The 24178-nt window shown below is 41.2% G+C and overlaps 1 protein-coding gene across 1 annotated transcript; it reads left to right on the top strand.

The window, feature by feature from the left end:
* The first annotated feature begins 9002 nt into the window (after positions 1-9002).
* Positions 9003-15608, top strand: NPY5R (neuropeptide Y receptor Y5). The gene is made up of 2 exons (XM_075150576.1): positions 9003-9134; positions 13896-15608. Exon 2 carries the CDS (start codon positions 13905-13907, stop codon positions 15234-15236), a length of 1332 nt encoding a protein of 443 aa, XP_075006677.1. The 5' UTR covers positions 9003-9134; positions 13896-13904; the 3' UTR covers positions 15237-15608.
* The last annotated feature ends 8570 nt before the right edge of the window (positions 15609-24178 follow it).

Below are 24178 nucleotides of genomic sequence, written 5' to 3'. Positions count from 1 at the left end.
AGTACAGCTAGCTTCTGGTCTGTATTTATCACGAAGAGCGATGACTGGATTAATAAGAATTGTCAAGTTGCTGTTGTTGCTATTTTTTTTTTCAGCTAGAAGCAATAAGAAACTATTTTAAAAGTAAATTAAGTCAATAAAGTATCAAACCTCAAGAAAATACAGCTGTCACTGTGGTCCTTGAGGGTATTTTTCTGATTCATCCCAGCCAAGCGGTTCACCATCCTGTATGACCCATGGAAAAAGAAAGGCATTTCTGCAGGTTCGTACAGAGCAACGGGGTACTCCAGGGAGCTGGAAGGAAAATGGACCCCTGAAAATAAAGAAAAAATCTCCATAGTGAGATGCAGAGCTGGAAAGATGGTGGCTGTTGCCTTGGCCAGCTCTTCTGCTTCTTTTGAAAACTCCAGTTTCCAGGAACCACACTCTTTTTTTACGCAGCTGGCATGAGTAGCTCTGCAAACGACTACCAGCTAATAGGAGGATAGTTTACTGTTTGCTGAACAAATTCATAAAAAGGAAAATGTTTTCCATTCACTTTTCTCATGATCCTGAAATACCTTGCTCTCACTCACAAAAAGCACTGCTGCAGAAGATTCACTTCAATAGCCATAAAACCTAGTGAGTTTGGAAGTCGTTACGTAAGTCTGAGAGAAGTTACCCACATAAACTTAAACAGCACTTTAAAAATACCCTGATAAACCCTGCAGCTGTATTAGGAGTTTGGATTTCTTGGAAAACAGAAGTGCCCTAACTCTTCCAAGGCTCCAGATTAATTTTTCAAATGTAAGGAGTTACAGTCTCTTACATTCTTACCTTCAGGCATACCCCTCGCATGGTGACACTGTCACGTTGTGGATAAGTCTCAAGTGAGGAACCATGTTAATTGCAGCACATAATCAATGATTGTAACATTTTTTGCAGAATGAGCCTCCTGGGAAGGTTTCAGAATCCAGCACTGAGGCTGATGTTTATGCTGTATTTCCAGGAGCTCGGCTCAACTGTATTGTAACTGCAGTCCTCGATGTGAGAAAGGAAAGTGCAGGCATACCTCAGGGTTGCTATAAACCAGTAGCCGGGGCACTGCTGACATTTTAACAGCAGCAGCCAGAAGGTAAGTGCAGGCTGTATATAATGCCTCTCAAGAACTTCAGTCATACGTGGGTCATTAACATGCACAGTCTCCATCTGAGCAAAGAAAAGGTGGATACACTCAGGCAGAGATCTAGGCTGAAGATCCCATAAAGAGCATATATCTGTCTGAAGCAGTGACACTCCAGGACATGTAGAACTGAGGACTCTCATTGCTACGGATGTGGAACGATCCATTCACATTATAGAAAAAAGAATTATTGTCCAATAATTTTTAAGGGCGATAGATGTATTGCTAGGCAGGGAAAAAGTCTTTTTCTACGCCAGGATGATCCCACTGTAATGCTCTTACCCATATGGGCAAGAAGGCTATTTTAAAATTTAAAATAAGCATTCTGTGATACAGAATTGTAGTACTCTGCCAACAGGTATCCAGAACAGAGATACATTTTTAGGACCAGTTCAGAATAAGAGGCTTGGGTTTACATGACAAGGTTTTGGTAGTGGGGGGCTGCAGGGGTGGCTTCTGTGAGAAGACAATCAGGAGCTGCCCCCATGTCGGACAGAGCCATTTTCAGCCGACTCCAAAATGGACCCACTGCTGGCCAAAGCTGAGCCCATCAGTGCTGCTGGCGGTGCCCCTGTGATAACATATTTAAGAAAGGGTAAAAAATGCTGCGTACCAGAGAGAGAAGAGTAAGAAAAATGTGAGAGAACCAGCCCTGCAGACACCGAGGTCAGTGAAGAAGGAGGGGGAGGAGGTGCTCCAGGCGCAGCAGCAGAGATTCCCCTGCAGCCCGTGGTGTGATGAACTGACCGCAACCCCCATTCCCCATCCCCCCGTGCGGCCCAGGGGGGTGGGAGTGTAGAATAGTCGGGAGGAAGGAGCGAGGTTGAGCCTGGGAAGGGGGTGGGGGGGTGTAGTTTTGTCTTTGTTTCTCACCATCCTACTCTATTTTTGATAGATTAACCTACCACGGAGGCATTCATTTGCTGTTCTATCAAAATCCAAATAGAGAAATGCCATTGTTTCTGCCACAGAAATTTCCGAAGTTTCAGATCGGTATGATCTTCTTTCTCCTCCATTTTGTCATTAGTCATGAGGATCTCCATTTCAGCCGTAATGGAATGATTCATAATATTTCACATTTTAATGGTTAGTATATACAAGAGTTTCAAACATTGTATAAACACAGGCAAAGCAAGCCTCACAATACTTCTTTTATACTATGGAAATATAATAATTACCTGTAAGAGATTGAAGATAGATCGTACGTGTCACTCAGTGACCTGAACTCACAGTGATGGCAATAAATATTCCTGGAGTCATTCACACTAAAGATGGATGCAAGGTCAGGCTTTAAACAGTGCAGTGGAGCAATGGAAAGGGCTGCCTCAGTCACCGAGTCTTTCAAACATATATGCTATACGTATGTGTGTGTATATATACACATATATAGATATACACACACATATTGTCTTACTACAAGCTTCCTGCTTTGCCATAGTGTTGTGAGCCCACCTCAGATGACTGAATCTCTTGGAGCTGTATCAACCTTCTCTGAAGCACTTCACATACATGTGAGCACTAAAACACACTAGTAAGTAATCACTCTAATAAACAGAGACAGGCTCTTTTCAAACTCTTTCCATTATAGCTATATAAAATACATGTTGTGCAGTAAATGCCACGTAGCATCAGGTATGTTCTGTAGGAAACCCAGGCTTTAGCAGTTCCTAGCTCTTCTGTGCATCTCCAGTCTCAACACCAAGCTGAGTGTCTCTAGCTGGAGCACCAGGTTCACAAAGATGTCAAATGTTTCCTCAGCAACTCTTATTCTATTGATGACCACTGTCAGGACACGAGAACACTGGAGAAGCAGGATAGCCATATTAAAGATTATCCTCTTCCGGGGAGTAAATTATTTCAGGGCATCAAAGGCACTCTGGACTGGAAGACTGTGTTTATTTGTCTGCATATGTTTATTCTTGTGAAGGCATGACATTGCAAAAAGAGAGTAAGTACAATAAACAGAACACAAGTATCTCAACTAAGGAAACAGGACAGCTTGGGTAAAAGAACACAGAATTTCTTTGAAGCAAAAGCACTGAGAAGGGAACAAGATGTTTTTAAGAAATACATGGAAAAAATATGCCAAGAGATCAACCCATTAAAATTCTCTCTCACTGTAATTCTCAAAAATGGAAAAGAAAAGATGTCATAAAATGAGGCTGTCACTTTCACTACAATGTATTGTCACGTGTTCAGGCAATGCAATCCCACTTAAAATCCACCGAGTGAAAGAACACGACGAGAGTCGTTTGTGGTTTCTACTGTATATAAAACAAACTAAAGTCACCACTATGGAAATGAATGGAAACACTCTCTGAAGGTTTTCTTAACTTTATTTTTATTGTTTTCATTTTCTAGTAATCAACATCAGTACCATTGAAACACTTGCATTTCACATTAAGCTATTCACAGATAAGGGAACTCGTGCTCCTTGGGGCAAAAGTCTGTCATCAGTAGACGAAATAGGCATTTTGTTGTTGAGTACAATGAGAATAGCAGCAAATTCTCTGTTTGGCTAAGAGCATGTTTATTCTGCAACGACTGCAACTGACACCAAACATAACAACACTTCATTTGACTGCTAATGTCACAAACCCAAAGAAGTTGCGTGAATAATTATGTGGTTAATCTCTGCTGAGAGTCTCGCTGCTGCAGTTCCGTTTTCAACAATACAGCCCAGCTGACTAGTGTAAAGCTATCCTGACCACATGCAATGTTACTTAAAGGCTGCTCGAGATATAACCTAAACTATGTCCACCCGGCTAAAATACTAAGTCCTGTTTTCTGCTACGGCTACCCCACTCTGTCCCTTCAGGGTTCAAACTCACGTACACTCATACACAAGCTCTCATCTGGCTTCAGATGAAGCAGAAATAGGCCCTGTGCTTCAGCATGATCATCCAGAAGGGGCATTAATAGTCAATGTGTGTAACACCAGCCAACAAATGCGATGACACCTGTTAGGCAGCAAAAATGATCAATTACACGCTCACCCTTGGAAGTATTTTATTAGCGAACCATCAAATGTCCTTCCTTTCATCGCAAAGGCATTTCAACCATTGCAGCCTTTTCAGTAGTTGAAGGCTCACTGCCTTCATGCCCAGCTGCTTTATGTGAGGTAAGAATCTGTGGTAGGGACGGGCCAAACACACATCTACAGAAGCCAGACATAAGTGGTATTTTTAATAGTATTTTGTAATAGTATTTTTTGGGGGGTTGGGTTGATGCGTGGGAAAAATTTTGATCAACAGAAATGCTTTATATGTATCTCACAAAATGCCTCAGACTCTCTAGTAGCTATGTCCTACCGTTTTAGACTGTCTTGCCCATGGACAGGTGCTCCGTAGGCAGCAGACTTTACCATAACATTAGACTTTGCCTCATGGCAAGCTTTGACCCAGGGTGATCGAATGCATGCTGTGGAATTTGGACATTAGGTGACTTAGACCTTAATTTTCCATGGCATTCATCAGTTCTCACCAACTTCAGTTTGAGCCTTCATTTCTTTCACAGTTAGCCTTTAGAAACTAAATTTTCAAAGATATTGGGATGATACTCCTGAAAGAAAGATACATTCAGGAATGTGTTAAGAAACATGTCAAAATTAATTTGTATTCTTACAACCACAGAGTTCTCTCCTGTATTTTCTGTTGTGCCCTTCTGACTTGGGAATCCCAGCCTTCTCTCTCCCATGCACCATTTTTCTTCCCCAGCTCCTCCAGAACAGGTACCTTTCATCATCACCATCTATTACTTCCTCAAGGACTCTTCCACGGTTTCAACAACCCTATGGAGGCTGGTTTCTAGGGAACTTGTACTATTTTCCGTTGTCAGTCTTGACATTAGATACCTTTAATGTCAGTACCTTTCCTATCTCTAGATCACCTATTTTATTATTCAGTAGTATTACTGGCAAGACAGAGGTACACAAACAGTGAAAAGGAAAAAATGATAATGGTCTGAATAGTAATTGCCTCTGATGTGCGCAAGTATCAGGGACGAATTGTCGAAATACAGCTGAGAGAAATCTGGTGTTATTTACAGGTCCAGGGGGAAAAAAACCCAAACAAACCCACACCTGCCAGTACACTAGTGGTTGATGAACTGTCCTGAAATAAGACAACTAACAAAACAAGTATGATATTTTGTTCTTAGAGAAACTTGCTTTGAGGAAGAAACACTTGTCTTACTGACTGCTTTTGCTAAGAAGCATGTAATTTCTGGAGGCTGTTTAGGAAACTGTAGTTGTTGACTGCCTGCCTTAGAAACGGTCAACATGGAGGTAGGCTGTTTGTACCTTTACGAAGGTACAATGGCATCCCACATAAATCATAGCTGTGCAATGCAAGAAACCATAATTTCCCATTTGTGGGCTCTGCCGGCAAATTTAGATTTTCTTTTTTTAGAGACAATGTCAGTCTGCTGTAGCTAGAAATTTTCACAGAAAGATACAGTGTCTCTAAAACTTCCCTCTTTCCAGGAGGGAACTTCCACTTCAAGCAGTGGGGCTAGCAATGTGCAAAGCTTCCCTGGAACAAGGGACACCCAGGTAAATTGGTGCCCTGGGAGATGGCCTTAATTCCCCCCATTGCAGATTAGAACCAGGGTGGGTTTCTATCTTCAGGTCAAATATCTGCGTGAAAGGCTTCAAAACCATCAGTGTTAGGTGGGAAGATGATCGAAAATGCTAAGAACAGCTGCTCAGCCCTAAAAAGGATTAATTTTATTCTCCTTTGTGACTAACAGGAGAGCTGTCTTAAAACGATGAGATGGATTGGCACGTCACTTCCACCTGGCGGCTCCCTGTGCTCCACTTGCACATGCAGTGATTCACCAGCAGTGGGTGGTGAATAATGCAGAAGCGGGCGAAAGAAGATGGGACGCAATCTTCCTCACCATCCTGAGCTCATCCGCTGAAGATTAAGGTTAATTGTTCCTTGATCACTTACCCTAAAATGAGTATTTTTTAGCCTAAGCTAAATAAGAAGCCCAACTGGACTTTCAGTATTCAAAAGTTATTTTACAATATGGTTGATCCAGCTGTTTTGTCTTTGTGTGGTACAGACTTTAACAGGCTAATTATACTGACAGCTTTTCTGCAGTGCTGTGTTAATATCAACTGTCGAAGGAGTGCCTTGGCAAATGGAAAAGTCATTACATTTTCGTGTCAGATTCTGCCACTTGTGCTCTCAGAGACCTGCATGTCACTCAGTTCTCCAGCAGCCCTGTAATTGGACTATGATCAATGAGTCTTCTTGTGCTAGAAGATAGCAGCTGGTGAGAGCAGCAGAATTTGTCTTTTCATGTTTTGTGCTATGACATACCCAACAATTTTTACGCTTTAAAATACTGCTCACTTAAAAAAAATGCCCTGCCTTCCCACTGATGGCCCAGATAAAATGAAAACCACCCTTCAGATATTTGCCTCTGTAAGAATCGAGTTACTCAACTCAGAAAGGAAAACTGTTTGGGGGAAATCCATCACCTCCCACCTGTGCTAAAATAATGGTAAAAATTAAAGGGTGTTTGAGCAGCGTGGATAAGTACAACCAAAGCTCCGCTCCAGCTGAAGTCAGGGGAACTAGCGAGCGCTCAGGTCAGTGCTCTGCGATCGCCTGGCCACGCTCACACTTCCCCACGTCCCGCGACACGTAGAGCATTTCACCTTTTCAAACCGCTGGGTCCTGAATTCAGGGTGAGCGACTGAGAGCATCCCTTAAACACTGGCGAGCGCGGGGTTTGCTTACAGTCTCACCGTATTTCCATGGAAACTCTCATTGTCGTACAGTGCAAGGCTGAGTAACAGGCTCCAGATGCCGCACCGAGCAGCCGCCCGAAATGCGCCCGCGCGGCGGCTCCAGCCCCGATCCCGCCGGCGCCCGGGACAGCAGCGAACGCGGCGGCAGGCGCCGGCAGCAGCGGCGGCGGCATCCCGCCCCGGGGCCCGGCCCCCGGCGGCAGGCGAGCCCCGGCGCCCCCGCAGCACCCGCGTAAGATGCGCCGCCGGGCAGCCTGGGGGCTGCGCGCTTCCCCCTGCGCCCGGGCAGCCGCGCTCTCCCCACCGCGGCCCGGGCCGGAGCTACGAGTGCCGCCCGCCGCTGCCCGCCTCACTCCGCGCTGCGCACCCGCGCTACGCACCGCCGCCCTGTCCGCCTGCCACCGCCGCGAAACGCCGAGGCGCCCGCGGGAGGCGGGAGAGGTGCGCAGGTAACGCTCCGCGGGGCGCGGAGCCGCCGCGCAGGGAGCCCCGCGGCCGCGGCGGGGCTCAGCTCCCCTCGCGGGGCGGCGGCGCAAGTTTGCGCGGGGCAGCGCCCTGTTGGCAAATGCGCGGAGATCGTGGGGTTCCGCTTCAGCCGCGGGGGGTTTTGGCTGCCGCGTCCCCGGCGAGGCCCGGCCCCGTCCCGTCCCGTCCCGTCCCGTCCCGTCCCGTCCCCGCCGCCCTCAGCCCGGCGGCCGCAGGGAGCGCGGGGCTGCTGGCCGGGGGCGGGTGCGGGGTTTCGGAGGCAGGGCGGTGCGGGGCGCGCAGTGCCAAGTGATTCCCTAGCGAGGTGTAGAAGGGCAAAAATAACAGTCGTTCCCGTTTGGGGTCTTTTGGGGGGGTTGTGTGGTGGAGTTTTTTTTTTTTCCCCATTGCAAGCCGGGAACTGCTGTGCTCCCTGGTGTAAAATGTAGCAGTGCACTTCAAATTTTCTCTTCTGACCAACAAATACCCCATTACATTGCATAACATTTCCTTGGAGCTGGAGAAACAACCTCATTTTTTTGCTTATTTTGGGAAGCCGTATTCTTGTTTTCCAGGATAATGTTGCAATTCTTCTTTTAGTTAGGCACATGAAGAGGCATACCATTAACATGCACGAAAATCCATTTTTCTGGACTTCTGAAGTAATTTCAATCTTTTGAATTCTCCCAGGTTCTCAGTCTATTTTGCTGTTTCATATAATGAACAAGAACATTTGAAGCAGCAGCATGTCATCTTTAGTTTGTGTTGTGAATGCGACTCTTCAGTGTTTTCAATTTTTGGCTCAGACGTTATCTCAGTCTTTAATGATGTGAGGGCATCATTTGTCAAGTAGTAACAACATAGCTCAGTCCTTTCTTTAAGCTTAGGTGGTCAGGCAGTTACAGCCTGTCATATTAACTCTTTACAACTGTGTAGAAGTTTAAAGACTTTCTCCAACTTTATTTTCTATACAGTCCTGATACCGCTCCAGTATTATGGAGGCAGAAAGGTTGTATTTCTTAGGGAGTTTTCACATTTTGCTTCCTCCCTGTATGTGTTTGTCTTTATTTGTTTTTAAGGTGGAAAAAAGTCTCCTAAGATTGTAATTGTTAACAGCTGTAAAGATTAATTGTCCTGTATAGACACTGTTATACAGACTGAACTGACTAGACTATACAGGCATCAGACAGTCACAGTCAACTTAACAGATATTAATATTGTAGGATATAAGCTCTTATCCATGAATAAATCTTAATATAAGTACCTCATCTAATAGAAGGAAGATTTTCTGAAAGAACAATTGCCTTCAGAGGAGGATGGTTGCCTGCCTAACTTTTGTGTTCTTGAAAATTTCCCTTTAAATATGTAGAGATAAAGAAATATCTAGCCTAGCTACTCTACTAAATTATGATTTATGGATTTTGTATTTTAAATGATAGCTTTAAGTGGAATAATGAGGTGAATTATAAGATTTTAAATATATTAAACTAGTATATTTTACGTTATGTGGTACCTCTAACTCAGCTAAACCTGAATAATGGTTTAAGTTCTCCATGTCATTCTCAGGCCTTAGATCAACTGCAACTGAAAACTCCTCTGAAGCATGATTTTGGTGAAAATAAGTTACAGTATTCAGGGAGTCACACTGAGGTATATCACAGATGAATGTGATTTAAGGAGGTGTCACCTGAAATCTTTCAAGATCATGGTACATCAGCTGTCATAAAATACATTTTACTGTAAAAGGTAACCACAAATACTCCTTGTATTTAATGTTAACTGCATTAATTTGATTCTTACAGTAAATATTCATACCCACCTTGGATCCTGCCACGAAGCTGCAGTCTCTCCTGCCTTGTGCAGCCTAGCCTGCTCTCAAACATCCCACTGAAACTAAAGGAGAGCCAAGCAAACCCACGTACAGCTCACCGGCTGTGAGCTCACGCGGGTGTAGCTGAGCACAGTCTCAGGGAGTGTGCGCAGACCAGGTACACAGAAAGGGGACCTCATTTGCTGACTGATCGATGTAGGAGATGAAAGTGATCCAACTTTTGGAGCTGACAGCTAGAAAATCTCCATCAGGTACCTTCAGATTGATTAAATTTGATCTTGAAAACACGCATGAGAGCACCCTGGCACTGTGGTGCATTCAGTTCACTTCAAATATGAGGAAAACATTTTCAAAAGAGGCTGTACTATTTAATTCTATTTCCCACAGTGGGATTTTCAGGAATCTTCATTTCCCTGAAAGCAATGGTCACGTGCCGCACTGGGATTGACCCACCGACAGAGGGAGAGTGAGTGAATCCCCAAAAATAGAAGCAGCTGTTAAAACAAAGCAGGAAGATAAATGCCAGTAAGTGCACACAGCCCTATGAAATCAGTGGTATGCTAATACGAGTTTGGGGATTGAAGATCAATGATATGGGAGGAACGCTTTTGTTTGCATCTTTACTGCCCGTGGCACTCAAGCTGAGAGAGCAACTGGTTCCTTTTCAGCAGGAGAGGAAGCTGGGAGAGCAAGAGATCCACTTGGTGATTTTTGAAATTTTGGGGGAAGTCTGCTTTAATTTCAGACATCCAAAATGAAAATAAAATCTCTTTGTGCATGTTGCATTGAGAACTTCTGTCAGCACAGCAGTTTTCTGTTGAAACCAGCAGACTGTAGTTTTATTCCCTCTCTCTCTGTCTTTCTGTCACTCTGAAACTGTGACTATAGGGAGATGGTGCAGAAGAGGCTGCTGTGCACCGCGGACTCCCATGGTGCCCCAAGTGTCCAGCCAGGGCCTGACCAGATCATGTTGTGGCCTCTTCCTGTGCTCCTTCCTCATGGAAATCGGGACTTGTGGTAGGGGAGATGGCGACTGCTCAGCTCTCACCCAAGGCAGAAGGCAGCCACAGCACGGGGGGATGGAGCTGGAGAGCCCATGCTGGACTTCAGAGGCACTCCTGCTAAGCTTCTTCAATATTCACGTGTCTCAACAACATGTGTCTACTTCAGCAAAACCAGCATATTCACTTTTTGTTTTTAAAGAATTGTATTAAAAGCACGATGGACAACTCTGCTAAAGCTGTACTGCAAGAGCTTTAGGTGGAGGTGTAGAAATCCACAGAACCTGGCAACAATCTTTCAATTACATTTTTAAGAAGAACTCAGCAAACATCCATTTAATAAATATGTTCCAGTATAACAACACATACAACCTTGTTCTTTGGCCCTAGTCTTAGCATTACCTGTACTGAATATAAATTCTAGAAGAGAAAATAATTATGGTGCATCTGATTTGAGAGTCTCTTCCTTTTCACTTTTAGTCACCCAAAGCTGAAAGTGGCAGTAGGAAATAACAGTGACACTACCAGATTTTTTCCAATTCTCTTAATAGAATCCATTAATTAAAACTAAGCAAAACTGAATGAGAATATACAGATTTCCCTTCAGGACATAGCACATAATTGAAATGGAATGGACTAACTAGATAGAGAGCCTTTTCTACCAGTAGGGATGCCCGCTTTTTCTCCACAGACTGATGAACCTATGGCCTATGATCAACCTTTTCAATGACAGCCAGTATCACCAAAGAGTCTAGGGGGGAAGGTGCAGTTTTGGGGCATGGATCAACAAAACTTTCACACATACATAGCTGCTGTTATAACTTAAGCATTGGTGTGCATTGTTACTACTCAGTGTGACCTTCGGACAGGTATGACTATGTGTGGGAATTTAACTATTACTGAAAATACCTGTAGATACTCTAAAAGCAATCCTAATATCCAGGTTTCGGAGAGAGAAACATCATCTACAATTTGTTTCTCCTTTACAGGTTAGTCCTTCAACCTAGTATCAGTTAAAATAGAAGACTACACAGAATGATTCCTCTTAGCACAGAGTTACTTATGTAGGCATACATAATAAATGAAAAGCTCATTCCTTCAGTCATCATCAGTTTGAGAGCATTGTAAGAGTTTTTGAGGGTTTTTGAATCTCAAGATGTTACTGGATTTCCTTCGCTCTTATTAGTCTTCCTATTCTCAGCCAATGACTCGTTGGTTAGTAGCCAAGATTTGGACAGATCTAGCTCTTGAGTAAAGTTTCATTTCCCTTTCTCAAATAACTCCTGATTGGTTTCAAACCTGCTATCAGGCAATGGGATGCTCAACTCCTAATGCTCTCTTATTCTGTGCAAGATAAAAACTGGAAAAGGAAGGTGCCCAAGCAAAGAGAAAATTGTCCAGAATTACGCTAATGGCTTTTTCATTATTAACTCCTCAGCTATACGCAAGGGTTTTTCCTACACATCTTCTCAGCTAAGATGAATACGGTAGTACAAAGCTAATGGAATGTTCACCCTGAAAATATTAGGCAGATAATATTTCACATTGAAACGCAATGTACAGTTGAAATGGCTTTCATGAATCAAAAGAGTGTCTGCAGATTACAGATGCGTGCACAGACTGAAATCTGTGAAAGCATTAGTCATAGCAAAACCCATCCTTCCTCCATGCTGAACAAAGGGAAGAAAATGATACAGGTATGACATAACAGGGACGTAATTCCATAAGTGTGAGGTAGGGGAATGTATTTTATCCAGGGCAGAGCCATGCTGTTGTTTTCTCAGACAAAAATTATGTTGAGTCACGTTTAGAGAACACAAATTTTAGCTGATTTTGGAAGTCACTATGGTCTGCAGATCATACTGTTTTCAGATGATTGCTAGCAACTCAGAGAAATTAACTCAGACAAATTAAGTAAAAAACTATTTCCTTCTTTAGCTAATAGTTGTACAAAGAGAAGCCCACCAAAATGAAGACTTCTGATAATATCAATATAGAAATATAGAGATTGGATCACTTACAGCATCTCTAGTCTGCTCCTTTAAAGTTGGTCTAGAGGCAAGGGTAGTCTCAGATAGTGGTGTTTGTCTATTTTTCACCATTTCATTAGAGACTGGGAAAAATTAAACAGAAATAATTTGCATTAATGCCTCCCTGCTCGTATGCACATAATTATAATATTTAGATTATCTAAATTCAGGTATCCAATTCTTACTTCTATTTTAGCTATTCTTAAAAAGCGCTTTAACTCAGCATTGCGAGAAGTTGGCAAGGCTTAGTTCTTTTCACCTCTCCCCAACACATTAGTGAAGAAACAAATATTTGCAATACCTTTACTAATTTTTTTTAAACAAGTATTTCTAATCTTACATGAGGGACCTTCACATCACAACACACTGTCAGTGAATATTCTGAGAGCGTTTTACGGTTTAAGTTTCCCTATGGCACCCGATGGTAGGAACGCACATGTTGCGATGTGAAGGAAGGAGCACATCTGCACGTGTAGAGGAAACTGATAGTAACATTACTGCACTTTGAAGAAGTCAGCACGACACAGCTCACTGAGAACAGCTACATTCTTGAAGAGCCCTGCCTTTTTTTAGTTGACAGGTTTAGCCTTCTGCTCAATTTATGTATGTTTTGGGTTTTTTAGTCTTGCCCAAGATTTCTAAACATTAAGCAATTTTGTACAGGACATTGGCACTTTGGGGAGTTTTGACTTTGAAACTTTAGTACATGCAGTTGTTTAAGGTAAACTGGAGTCTAAACTGAATACTTTTGTTTTTCTGTTTCTTTTAAAACGAAGACTAATACATGAAGATTCTGTAGGCAGAATAACTTTGTGCTGAGCTAGGTTTTAATTTTAGATGTTTCTGTGCTGAATCATTAGCAGTCCCCTGAATTTTCAAATGGCTGTGTGGGGTTTGCTTCCAGTTAACACTGTCCTCTCTATATTACATCCAATTACTTTGGATGTTTTGTAGGCAGTTTCCCCTTCTTCTGGAGCAACAGTTAAAGTATGTTCCACACTTAATAGAAGATGGTTTGCATATGCACCACATTAGGAATTCCATCTTGGATCACTGACAGTGGATCTCCTTATAAACCGATCCTTTTTGAAAGCTCTGACCTATTTTGTGTCAGTTTTCTACTAGCAAGGTAAGAAATACTACTGCAGTTGTTAGCATATGTCAAAACATCATATATTTTCAGGTGCTCTCATTATAATTTGCTCTCATGTAATGATTAGGCACATGCCCAGATGGTGATTGTAATTTCCTTACTCATATCAATGAGCTGTTATTCACATGAGTAATCTCATGGACGTTAAACGGGTTGCTTTTGTAGCTAACTGCTCCCTCATGGAAAGGCTGACAATATGGTCTATAGCAAGGCATATTTAAAAGCCAGCTTCATAGTGCAGAACCTTAAATTGTCATCACCCCGTGTGAGCAGCCAGGTAGGAGGCCTAGGTGTCCTGAACGCCACATGATAAAACCTACGAAACTAATTCGTGTTGACCTGAAGTTATGCAGGATCTGCCTCACAGTAGAATAACATCACTATTGATTTATTAAGGTGATACAAGGTAAATTTATGTTCCTTTCCATTCTGATTAACAGCAGTATCATCCTTCCTTCAGATGCTAATTAATGCCTTTCTTGTTCTAAGCAGGACTGCAAAATGGATTTAGGATTCAAAGACTGTAACAACAGGACACCCACCAAGAACACCTCTGCTGCTACAAAGAATTTTTCTGCCTGGGAAGACTATAGGAGTAGCGTTGACGACATACAGTACTTTCTTATTGGGCTGTACACACTTATAAGTCTGGCCGGCTTTATGGGAAATCTGCTTATACTAACGGCTCTACTAAAGCGCAAGCAGAAGACAATAATAAACATTCTAATCAGTAACTTGGCCTTTTCTGACATCTTAGTTGTGCTGTTTTGTTCACCTTTCACACTGACATCCGTCCTGCTTGACCAATGGATGTTCGGCACTATCATGTGCCATGTAATGCCCTTCCTCCAGTGCGCGTCAGTTCTAGTTTCAACTTTGATGTTAGTATCTATTGCTGCAGTCAGGTACCGTATGATAAAATATCCCCTTTCTAGCAATTTAACAGCAAAACAGGGTTATTTCTTAACAGTGACCATTTGGGCCCTTGGCTTTGCCATTTGCTCCCCTCTGCCCGTTTTCCACAAAATTGTGGACCTCAGCAAAACTCTGAATTTAGAGGCACTGGAGAACAGGCTCCTGTGTATTGAGTCATGGCCTTCCGATTCCTACAGAATCGCCTTTACAATAGCCTTGTTGTTCATGCAGTATATATTGCCGCTGGTGTGCTTAACCGCTAGTCACACCAGCGTCTGCAGGAGCATAGGTTCCAGACTATCAAACAAGGAAAACAAGTTTGAAGAAAAGGAGATGATAAACCTAACTCTTCATCCCTCTAAGAGTACCGGCACGCAGGTGCAGCCCTCCAGCCGTTCCAGGTGGAGCTGCGCCTTTGGCAGAAAGCACCACAGAAGATACAGTAAAAAGACTTCAAGTGTGATGCCAGCTATTTCAAGGCATCATCAGGACACTCATTCCAGAGACCTCCCAGAAACCTCTGGCACAGAAAAAAGCCAGCTCTCCTCCTCCAGTAAATTCATCCCTGGGATACCTGTCTGTTTTGAGATGAAACCAGAAGAAAATACAGAGATCCAGGACATGATTACGGTATCCCGATCCATCATCAAAATTAAGACAAGATCTAGGAGAGTTTTTTGCAGACTGACAGTGCTAATCCTAGTTTTTGGTTTCAGTTGGATGCCTCTTCACCTTTTCCACATTGTGACGGATTTTAATGCCACTCTCATTTCTAACAGACATTTTAAATTAGTATATTGCATATGCCATTTACTGGGTATGATGTCCTGCTGCTTGAATCCCATCCTCTACGGGTTCCTTAACAACAGCATAAAAGCCGATTTAATGTCCCTTATTCCATGCTGCCAAATACCATGATTTTATGTGCCCCAAGGTAAAATAAAACAAACAAGTTTGACTTTCAAGTCTACTGATGTGTATAGCTGTAAAAGCTAGATTAGTTTAGTTTAGTTTAGTTAGTCTGACTTGGTTGTGATTAGTCGCATTTCGTGCAAATGGATAGTTCTATGGCTGCATGTATTTCTTGCATTGGGCAGAAATATATACATATACTATAATATTCTTCTATCTGTTACACATAGGAAATCATGCCCAGTGTACAAAACCAGAATACCATTTTCATTACCTGAAATATTGGCAATCTGTACTTTGGAATTAAACAGAATATATAATGAGTAATAAATGTAAGACTACTTAGACATATCAGTATTAACTGTCAGAAAACTATAATAAAATACATACCGTTTACTAAATAACTATTGTTGGGACTATTTCAGTGCCAGCTTTGACTGTTTTCTGAGGTAATTAAACATCTGTTTCTGGATGTGATTAGAAAAATATTTTTCCGTAGCTTTTTGACTCATACTTTGCAATATCTTTGCAAGGTGCTTTGCTGCCACTTCCCAGATTGCCTTTTTCCCTGGAACGGGTTTATGAGTAGTTGTTCTTGTCTAGATTGTTCCCATCTCACTGTGTTTACCCAGTACAACCTATCTCTGATTTCCTTAGGCAATTTTTACTCTGGCTTGTCATTTAATGTAATTTTCAGCCAGGCCTGAACTTATCTGTAGTTATGCCTTTGTTCTTACAGTGATGACTCCCCTGAACACACGACATGCTTCTGATCAGAGTAAGCCTTCATTACCTAAGCGAGAGTGGAAAGAAAAAGAAAATGGAAAGACAGCAGGATTTTTTCTTTTCCTTTACCAAAAAGCAAAAGCTGACTGCACTTCATTATAGGTGACCCACTTGCTTTGGAGAGCTGCAACAGCTTTCAAGTAAACATGTGCGTGTGTGCGTGCACACGCACGCAGGCACACGCTTTCCGCATCTCCCTCCCCTCTCTCCTCTTCTCTTTTTTAACCAGACCAGTACTTTTTCTTCCAAATTTAAATCACTTGCATCTTCCCCAAGGAAGTCACATTATATTTCATAGCACAAATGCAAAGGGTATACATATATATTCTTTTTCCCCCCTGAATTACTCTAACTTAATAACCCACCTCTGCCTTCAGGATTCAGTAAATGTACAAAGCCTCTGCCCTGAGCTTTAAGCTGTAAAACCTCTCCCCAGGTCTAGCTGGTGATTATTTCCTTTTCTCCACTAAGATTTCTAATCCAATAGGCTTTTTTTACATAGCCTTTCCAGGCTGAGAAATAAAGTTATTATTTTTATAAATGGGTGGGTGGGAAGGGTCATTGTGCATTTTTTGCCTCAAGGTACTTCTCTTCCAGTTAATCTTTAAAAGTGAAAGCAGTTCTTTTATTTTGAGGAATTGTGGAATTATTTTTATCACAGTGTTACAATTCCGATGCCTTTTCTCCCCAAGCCATCATCTGCTAAGGAGTTTATGACATACCGGTTGGTAATATCTTTGCTTCTATCATTAAGGTATTTCCCTGAAGTCTAGTTCCCAGTAACCCATTGTTCTTTGCCTTCGCTGGTGATATACTTTAATAGTTTCTTCCTGGACACCGACTATTGCATTTTGCAGATTATTATCTCCTAAAAACCTGCAGTATGTCATTTTATAGAGTACAAATGGTACAGAATACAGAATATTGGAACAATAGATTTTAAGATAGCTTTTAAAAAGTTTTAAATAGTTTAATTTAAAATATTTATGGTTAATCTTGGTGGATAAACTTAGGAAAAAATTACCTAAATCCATAGCCAGAACACAATGATACAGTTCTACAGAAGTTACAGCAGTTTTGCTTTATTTATGTCTACACATTTTCACGTCATTGTAATATATCATTTAACCTTATTTATACCATGTGATGTAACCAAATAGTATAAGAGGATAAGAAAGCAGTCACATTGTTTCAGCTTGAAATATTCCTTCCAACTTTTTTTCCAATTTACTGTTATCTTCCTTCCTGCTTGCTATTTATTTTCTATTCCTTCCTTTCTTTATATACTTTCAGAATTTCAACCATTTTTAACTCCTACACTTAAGATTGTTATTTAAATATAAAATAACTGTTTATTCACTAATTACTCTTCTCAGGTCAAATTGTACTCTCTTTCACTTTATATGACACACAGAATCTGGCTGGGCCTTGAAGAAGGCCTTCCTCCAGTTTCTGAGGTGCACAAAGAGCAGCCTGTACGCTGGTGATTTTGTATGAGCCCTCGCCATTATCCTGGATGGAGTCAATAGGCGTGCTCCCTAGTCTTTACACTGATCAAAGCACAACAAATTGCAATGTGGCAGTAGAGAACTAAATCAAGACAGCTACTGAACTTCTTTAGCCCTGTGCCATCTAAATCTGTCGTCTTCTCTTTTTTAAGATGATCAATGGTGGGAGAATGTGTATTTTCTTTTTATTTATAGAGCAATCATCATCATTATAATTTGACATCTCCAAAATGTCACTGTCTTTCCTCTGAAATGTTAAATAAAAATAAAATAACTTTTCCACCTTCCATCTTCCTTCAACAGCCAGTATAACTCGGTCCCAGTATCATCAAGGGATACATAAGAAGCAGACAGGAGCAGTAGCAAGTGAGATCAGGCAGAAGCCAACTCCCAGAAGAGTAACTTCTACAAGTGGGAGAGGAACCATCCATTTAACGTTTTCCCAGTCTGGAACATAAAAAAAAGAAAAAAAATTCAAAACACAAGGATCCCCCCCACCCCACACCTGTTGAGTAGGCCTCATCTAGTTTAAGCTGCAGTAGGTGCTCCTACGGGCTAGTGACGAGCAGTGTGCTTTTGTCTCCATTATGTATGTCAATATGTCATGGGAAGATGTATCTCACCACAACATCCAATGACATATCATTCTCATATGTATACAGGTATATGTACAGGTACAGATATAGATGTGTCCACTTCCTAGAAATCAAAGCACATTAAAATGGATTTTCAAATAGCACATTTAATTGAGTCCTTAGGTCAGCTAAACTATTATGGGTCAATTCCTTCTGTAACTAAAAATCTAAATAATGAGGAAGGTAGAAGTTTTGTTTTAATAGCATCTGCTAAATGCAATCAAGCGATGCCATTTGCAGAGCCATCTATCCATTGGCGTTAGAAGAATGAAGGATTGTAATGGTACGTGATCCCTCTCTATTAATAAAAAAAAAGATTGGAAAAAACCTTCCCAGACAGCTCATCCTTGTCTGTGATGAATGTTAAAACTCTTATGACTTGACTCATATGAGGAAAATAATTTTTTTTTTCAGTTCTGCAAAATAATATCATTGACAAAGTTGACTTTTGTAAATGTCAAAGATTAAATGTTAATAGCTGACCTTTGTCCCTCCCCTTTCAGCGGAGAAGAAACAGATGCCCATTAAGAAGTGCTGGTGTGGCCGGGTCACTCCAGAGCCAGCCAGGCCAGCGGGGCCGAGGGTGCCAGGAGCTCAGCATGGGCTAACACTGGAGTATATTTATTTAGGTTGTGGGGAAGAGGTTGGAGCCTCTGCGGTTCTCCACAGTGCCATGCCAACAGTGGCTGAGACAGGTGCGTATGGCTCCCATAGGTCTAGAGCAGCTGTAACGACAGCAGGCAGCGCAGAGTCCCTGCCTGTGGTGGGGCAGCCAGCGGCACCGCGTCCCAGGCAATGCGGGGGAGAGCCAGCCCTGGGCAGGGCGGTGGGCGCGGGAGGGCAGGCAGCAGGGACACAGCAGGAGAGGGAAAACGCGTTGCCGCTGTGTTTGCTGGTGGTTGTAGTCCTTCCAGGCACGCAGCCCTGTTCCTGGAGCCCAGAAGGTCTCGTGACAAAACATTTCCGTCTCAGCAGTGCGAACACCTGAGGAGAGGGAAAAAAACCCACCATCTGAAGATGTGCGAGAACCAAGAAGAGGAGCACAGTCAGGAAGAAAAGTGTCTGCTCTCAGTCATGCCGAGGTAGGCTCCAGCTCTCCTTTTGAGAAGTATAGGACAGGTGGCACAGAAAACTTCCTTACCTAAAGATTATTAACAGATTAAAAAACCCTTCTGTAATCCATGGGGTCTGTCAGCTGTCATTGCACTTTTGAAAAAAAATCAATAGTTTTCTCACAGTAGTCCCAATATCTGTCTGTGCAGCATACAAGATAAACAGTATTAAACGTCATAGTCTCCTGAAAGACATCCTTCATAAATCCTGTTGGGTCCAGGAATTTAGCCTTTGATTTTGATGAACGCCAAATTATGCCTATACTATTTAAAATAAAAAGTCCTAGCCAGAAAATATATTGGTACAGTCTGAAAGTCCAGAATTTTCAAGCCTGAGAACTGTCTTCTTTTCCCCCCCACATGACTGAAATAATGGTATAAAATCATGATCCTCAGGGAAGATCTTTATAAAGACTATTAGGTGAATTTTTGAACACTTTTTGACCATGATACACGGTTTATAATCTCTGAGGTCAGGTTTCTTATTCTTCCAGTTCATGTCTTTTTATATACTGTTGAATGCAAATAACCTCTTTTTCTAAGGCATGTTATTACATGCAGTATGTAATGAAGACTCCTAAAGTTGCTTGGTTTTGATCCAACAGTATATATTTTTATTAGAGGTATATTTAATTGGTTGAAAGTTGCGTTTCCACTGAAGGGAGGTAGAGCAGCTGTTATTGTTCATATTCAGTTGAAGTGACAGGAAGAGAAACAAAAGACAGAAAGAGAAATAAAAGCATACTCACACTAACACGAGCTAGCCACAGTGTGCCAGTGACAAAGGAGCCCGTCAGAGCCAGACCCTTCTCAAGCATCTGCCAAGGACCACGAGCTGGCGACAGTACCACTGAACTTTGCTAATCCCAGGTGTGGCCAGGAAGCCTACTGCAAATTTTTGAATCCTGGGAAGTAAGAGCTAAAAAACGGGTATGGATACACACGCCCTTACCCCTCTCAAAATGTTTCTTTAAAGCGAAAGCATTTTTTTCCCAACCATTTGATAATGACGTTTTTGCCTGTGATCACTCATAATGCATCATTCTTGCCATTAAGTCAATCTGCGTCATCATATGATGCTATCCACATGCCAGTGAGTCCTACCACAGCACCTGTTTTTAAATCTCTGCAAGCTCAGAGATACTAGCGACATCTGCTCCACTCCAAAGGTTACCATGATCTCCTGGTCTCCTTATTAAACTTTGTCTTATTATATATAGCAAAAAAAAAAAAAAAAAAGCATAACACAGCATGTCCTTGGTAAAAATAGTCTTATTGATTCTGACACAAACTTTGTCAAAAACCTGATTTCCCTGGAAAGGGTATCACTACAGACAGGAAGATGTGGTCACAGTGCAATTAAAAAAGCTGAGCTGTGCATTAAGGGTACAACTAGCGTCACTGTTATAAATACAGTATAACTATACAAGTCAGATTTTTATTAATCTTGTTTGCTTTTGAAAAGAAAATATTGCAAAATATTTGAAGGTTATGAAATTGCTTCATTACATACTAATATTAGGAAATACTGTCACAATCCAAATTCAGTTCTTTTCAACAAATATGAATGCTTCATTTTGCCCTTGTAGTCACATTAAGATGATCCTTTTAATAATAAGGCTTAAAAATACTCCTCTGGGAAATTATCAGAATAGTGATTTGACATTCAAGGCTAAAGTAGGTTGGCCCTGCTCTTACATCCAGTTAAACAAATGTTTGCTTTGTCTTGGCAGGAGAAGGGTCATGTCTGTATCACTTGAATGCCACATTAATTGGACATTTTTGAGCAGGAAACATTTATTACTGTCCCTGTGAACAAAATAATGTACAAAAGGATTTTAAAGGCACCTCTGGTGCAAAATTTCTCCAGAGGAGTAACTTGGTGATAAGCAAACAGTTGTTCATCTCTTCAGACTCAGTAGGAACCACAAAAATCATTTAATGGTTTAACATCATTTAACACCAAACCCATTTAATGACAGACCACAAGACCATTAATTATAATTTTAACTATAAGTCTGCATTTTTTTTTTGAATGGAGAGAAAAACAGCTAAGCAAGGAGATAAATAAAACCATCCTTACTACAAGCAATCTTAGTGCCTCTTTGTACCTTACATCCAGATTTACTTATGTTGAACAAGATGATAGTCTTACTCTGTTTTGACTCTTAGTAATTCCCTTGGCTTTATGAGGCTTTCCACCAAATTAGGGTTCATTTAGTATTCATAAGGATTTTGGCCTCTTGGCCTAAGGATGAAAGAGCTGTGCAAGAGGTCAGAATACAATCTAATCTTCACTTTCTGGTTTTGTTTTTTTGTGGTGTTAGCACAACTGGGAAAAGTGCAAGCTGTTTACTGCAGGAAAATTAAACTCATTTTTATGTAACTACTGGGACCCAATACAGGCGAAACAATTACGTATTTTTTAAGACTCCATCAGTTCCAACACACATCTCATAAAGGTAATTGTCTGAAGCCTCGATGATGCATTCTCTCAATTAATATCCTGGAGTATGAGAGCACATTTCAGTTAGCGGAGCCTCATCTGATCCTCACGGCAAATCATGACGGGCAAAGTTCAGAACTTCATTTCCACTGCAGAACCAAATTGCAATAAGCTCTACTTGAGATTGCTTCTTAAGATCATTCGGGGACTGAAGCTCATTCAGGGCACAGTTGATCTCTTACTGGTTTTGTGGGAGCTCATTCTTCAGAAAAGCTGCTCCAAGGCCATTTATGTCAGACAAATTACCGTTAGTTCCCAGGAGCTCTCTCGGGGGCACGTAACACCAATCTCCCCCTCGCACATCATCACACCTGCAGTCAGCAGGGGCCCTCAAGTGCTATTCCTTTCCCAGAAGAGAGGAGATGGCTGAAAAAAGCGGTGAGTGAGACTGCAAACTCTAGGGTACTTGTTTTCCCTCTTGATCTGAAACAGTCGAAAATTGGAGACCTTCCAGAAAGTTGCGGAAGACACCTGTGTGAGGCTTTTTGGAGAGGGAATGAGGAATCACTTCCCAGAGATGAAGTGGAATGAAGAAATCTATCAGTGCAGCTGATTAATTCAATACATCCAGGATCCTGGGGCCTTACTAATAGTATGGCAAAAAACCGCAGATAGTTTGATATGCAGTTTTGTTTATTTTCTCTTTTTATCTTTCTTCTAGATAAATTTATTTTAACTCATTGAAGGCTGACTCTGGTATGTGCCCTGACCCAAGCAACCTCATGTTGTAATACAGCTCCAACACCAAACTACCCTTTGCTGTTAAGGTATTCTCTCCATTTTTATTGGTCCATTACATGGCACAATAGGTCTGATCCTGATAAAAGGTTTTGTTGAATTACTACCATGAAAATGATTAAAGAGAGGAGCACTAGCTGTCAAAATGAGAAATTGAATAGATCAAGCTATCCCTAAAAAGCTGTGGGAACACTGCAGCATATTTCATTGACACGTTCAAATATGTGAAAGCAAAGGTTTCTTTTCCCCAGTTTGGCAGTTGTTTTTGCTGCAATAGAACTTCCAACCTCTCCCTTTAATTATGAATATCTATAAAAGACTTGACTATACTAAGAATTTTATGACCACCAACAAAAAAAAACAGGCTAGAAAAAGCTTTTGTTTAAAGAACACACCATAAATTAATAGTGGTTTATTTTCTTTGCTTATATTACTGATTGCATGCGCTGTAATAAACTGATTTCTACTTTCCATACATGAATTTCATGGGCTAATGCTTTCAGTAGACTGTAAGCAGAACTAAACCTGTAATTTACAATGATAAACAAGAACTAAAAAGCAGAGTTCATTTAACCATTATTAGAAACACAAATAACTTTGCTTTGTTTTGTTTAAAGCAGAAATGAAGACAGCATCTGTTACACTAGTTGTGCAATAGCATTCTTATAAAGATTTTACCATATTTATTTTTAAGAAGTAAGAGGTGTAGTAAGAGGTGGTACAGCTTGGCTGATTCTGTGTTTGTATCACGGTATAAATTCATCCTTCATGATACATCGGGTTATTTGAAGGACAGCAAAAAATTATAAACAATATGCCAAAAAAATTGCTGTTTCCTATCTGAAACATGAATTTCTATTCCCCTAATAGTGATTAAACCATATGAAGCACCCCAAAATGAAGGGCCTTCATAAGACTCTGGAATTTCCTTGGCAAAGCCAAGCACAGTAGTATTAATCTGCACGTTGGTGGTGGTGCTGTTTACAAAGTTGACTTCTATAATATCATTTAAATACTGTTTAACAACAGCCTTATGAAGGGGAAAAAACATCAAGCTGAGTTGCAACAGCATCCTTGTTTTCCACTTTTTTCTAAAAAAACATTTAAGCAAAATCAGACTTATTTATTTAAGTTTTACATGTATGGTATCTATGGCACACTGGTGAACATAATCCGATTTGAGCAGTTCTTGCATGAATTTTTCTGTAGATACGCCTTTGGGTCTTCAAGCTCCCAAGTTCTGTCATATCAGAAGACTGCGGGAGCCCTCTCCTGGTGAACACAATTTATCTCCCTCCAGCTGCTGCTTCCCGACCAGAGATTACGCTACAGACACTCCTGTTGTAAAAGAGGACGGTGTTTAGAGCTTTTAATGTTACTTCCCCTGTGAATGTACTCTTAAGGTTTTTTTAATTTATTAATACTTTTTTTAAGTTAAGAAAGCCCAAAAACAAAAGCTCTATTTTCCAAACACCACCTTACAAAGTGAAGCAGAAAGTCAGGGCAAATACTTCTCAAAAAACTCTGCCAATAAATACAAGCTTCAAAATATTCTCACTCAGTGCAATACTCTCTCTCAGTGCAAATTTTTCACGGTTAAAATTGACATCCTTCTGGAAATATTGCAGTGTTTCAAATAAAACTACTTTAAAGATTTGTTCAT

Source organism: Calonectris borealis, chromosome 4, assembly GCF_964195595.1.
Source record: "Calonectris borealis chromosome 4, bCalBor7.hap1.2, whole genome shotgun sequence".
In the NCBI taxonomy this organism is placed as follows: Eukaryota; Metazoa; Chordata; class Aves; order Procellariiformes; family Procellariidae; genus Calonectris; species Calonectris borealis.
Note: the sequence above shows the minus strand (reverse complement) of the source record. Positions and strands in the feature narration are given on the sequence as shown.

Excerpts from the sequence above, each read along its gene's own strand:
- NPY5R (XM_075150576.1), top strand. The coding sequence starts at position 13,905 with ATGGATTTAGGATTCAAAGACTGTAACAACAGGACACCCACCAAGAAC.